Below are 3031 nucleotides of genomic sequence, written 5' to 3' on the forward strand. Positions count from 1 at the left end.
ACTATTTATACTATTAATAAATCGGTGGATTTTTCAAAAAATAAACAGCAACAGCTTGACACACGAGGCCAGTGGGGGCTAAGATTGAGGCAAACCAATAAAGGGGTATATATGATCGAACGCAAGGGAACATGGGGATATAATCAAAATCTCCCCTCAAAAGATAACCACGAGCAGGGGGAGAAAAGTCTGCCTTCGTGGCTGCGACGACTTATTTCACCGGCGATGTCGGCGGCGCAAGCCGCGAGCGCCTCCTTGCGGCCGTCAGCGACTACGCGGCTCAAAGAAGCGGCGTTCTTCTTCACCGATAATAACAACTCCGCATCGACGCGGCTCTGCATCGGACGACGCGGTGCGGAGAGAACCTTGTGAGGCCCCTTTCTTAGCTAATTTCTTGAATTCTTGGTCTGATTGGATAATCTCATGCAACAATTCGCTGATTTTAGCTAGAAACATTTGGGTTGGTTGGGATTTTGTATTCCCCCGTTCTCGGGACCCCCTTTCAGGTTTCAGCAGTTTTGGGTGTGTTATTTTGTTTGTTAGAAGCGAGTTCTTGTTCTTAGCACGAGGCTACGAGCATATGGATATGGAATTGAATTGTGCAACTGCTAATTTATTTATTGAATACGCGCTGTCAGGTAGTTCGCCTAACTTGCAGAAAACCTAGATAAGAGTCAGATGGATGTAAAGTTACTCTGAAGCAAAGAATAGATTTACTAGAAGATGACGTCAGTTTATTATGTGTGATAGCTCCTTGCGAACCTAGAAGGCTGGAATGTGCCACTTGTGTTTTGCTGATGTCACATATAGTATATCTATGTGATCGTAATACTTTTCTGCCTAAGTCAGAATGTTCTTCTAAATTGTAATTTTAGAAGCATCTCCTGATATTTAAATCTACCACAAAATGGTGATGGATGATATAAATATTTTCTGTAGAGATTGAGTAGAAACTCAGCCATGTGCTATTCTCAGAATGCCAAATGTTCAGTGCAGGGCTTCAAATTGCAGCCTCCAACTTGGACAGATGCAAAATTTGCCTTGTTAAAAGTGGGGAGGCTGATGGCTATCCAATAACCGAAGAAGATAATGTGGTTGATGAAGAAACCCTTCAGAGTAATCTGGACAGAGCTATCCAGGAAGAAGATTATGCCCGTGCTGCCAAAATTAGGGACGATCTACGCATCCTCCACGAGGACACTGAAGCTTCCGTCCTTGCAGCGAATGCAAGGTTCTACAACGCTTTCAAGAAGGGGGATCTTACTGCAATGTACTCTATCTGGGCTAAAGGAGACCACGTGTATGTTGTCCATCCCGGTGCTGGTCGGATATCTGGTTACGATGTGGTCTTGCAAAGCTGGGAGATGGTATGCAACGCGGACTATGAATTCCCTCTAAACATTGATCTTAAGAACATTGAGGTTCATGTGCGTGGTGACCTTGCTTATGTTACATGCTTGGAGTTAGTTAAGAGCAAAGGAAGAACTTGGGGAAAGCAAATCGCCACCAATGTCTTTGAGAAGGTTGATGGTGTGTGGTATATTTGTGTCCACCATGCTTCACACATTGAAGAATGAAATACTGACAACCTTGTGGTGATTTGGCATGTAAATTTTGCAGAAAAAACTAGACGAGCATGCGTGCTGTTGAGATTTTATAGTAACCCATGTATACTTGTGTGATGTTGTGTCTGCTATGTATCATTCATCTATGTTTTTTTTTTTTTTGGTAAATATGGTTAAGTTCTCAAATGAATGTTATTAGTTTATATTCTGTAAAAATTGGCATGCCTTATGTTGTTATATATGACTGGACATACTTGGCCATGGATTTCACACAGCTGAAGGAAGTGAAGTCCTATTACATATCCAAGCTACTTAAACATAACTGAACATATTCTTGGTGTGAAGTGCAATCAAATGTTTCATGCTTTGCTTATTATGGGTTTAGGGCCAATGTGTTTTGCAAGATTCAGATTACCGGAATGGAATATTTGCATTAGTTCTGGCTGTTGACCTTTAGATACGAGAACATCTTTGGAACGACAGGTCGGGACGGTGACTCTGTAATGAAGTGGTGGGGCGAGGAAGATGGGCCACCTCTCCATAGCCCACATGAAATGCCCATTCGGCCCGGTTTGTCCAAATTGTTGTCCTATGTCGTTACATTTCTTTGCTCAACCAAGCCGAGTACGGTAATACCTCTATTTCTTTCTCTCTCTTCTCTTCCTTTGAGAGTCACCTTGCTGCTCCGGTTCCTCTCCATCCTTCCTCCGGTGGCCTCGTCGGCCACCGGAGGCACAGGTCACGCCGAGATCCGAGAGGAGACGGGAAGACGGTGGGGAAGATGGGTTGCCACCACTCGCTGGAGAGCTCTTCACCAGGGACTGAAGCTAGCGATGCCTTGGCTATGCATACTATGGCCGAAGGGTGGCTCTCGTTCAGGAGTTCAACCTCCATTTGGAGGCTTTTATTTGCCAATCGCTGGAGCTCGTCGTCGATTCACTTCCAAGTGGTTCGTCCCCGAAGGTGTAGAGATGGACGGTGATTTAGGCTCTGTGTCGGCAAGGAGAGAATCACGAGTACCCTCCTCTCGGATCTCGGCGTAACCTGTGCCTCGAGGTTGCCGGCGTGCGGCGGAGAAGATGCACAGGCACCTAATGCTTTAAATTTTATAGTGCTAGGGTTCTTTTTGTAAAGTTGGAGGCCTTATCCTCAAATTCTAGGTTTTACAGGGCATTAGAAGTTAGAGAGTCTCTTTGTAAATGTACACCTGCCACTTTTCAATGTGGCTTCTAGGCCTCTCGAGGCCATTCTCTGTTTAAAAAAACCAAGCCAAGTACCCCCCCCCCCCCCTAAAAAACAAGCCGAGCAAAATACCCAATTCCTTCTATCACCGCTCATCTCCCTCTCAGCCATGCATGCATGAACCTCCAAGTTTCTGAGGCACGCCACCCGGCCAGGCTACCAGCCCTCGGCCGCACCCACCTACTACAGTATAAAAAAACATCCTAGGTCATGTTGCAGTCATC

General features: G+C 45.3%; 1 protein-coding gene across 1 annotated transcript; it reads left to right on the plus strand.

Moving 5' to 3' along the window:
- The first annotated feature begins 206 nt into the window (after nucleotides 1–206).
- LOC127343899 (uncharacterized) lies at nucleotides 207–1682 on the plus strand. Its single transcript, XM_051370092.2, has 2 exons — nucleotides 207–368; nucleotides 992–1682. Exons 1-2 carry the CDS (start codon nucleotides 226–228, stop codon nucleotides 1575–1577), a joined length of 729 nt encoding a protein of 242 aa, XP_051226052.1. The 5' UTR covers nucleotides 207–225; the 3' UTR covers nucleotides 1578–1682.
- The last annotated feature ends 1349 nt before the right edge of the window (nucleotides 1683–3031 follow it).

This window comes from Lolium perenne, chromosome 3 (assembly GCF_019359855.2).
Source record: "Lolium perenne isolate Kyuss_39 chromosome 3, Kyuss_2.0, whole genome shotgun sequence".
NCBI lineage: Eukaryota > Viridiplantae > Streptophyta > Magnoliopsida > Poales > Poaceae > Lolium > Lolium perenne.

Bases quoted from the DNA above. Each gene is read 5' to 3' on its own strand.
- LOC127343899 (XM_051370092.2), top strand. From the start codon at position 226: ATGTCGGCGGCGCAAGCCGCGAGCGCCTCCTTGCGGCCGTCAGCGACT. The intron at 369-991 runs GTGAGGCCCCTT...CCAAATGTTCAG, and splicing joins CGCGGTGCGGAGAGAACCTT to TGCAGGGCTTCAAATTGCAG.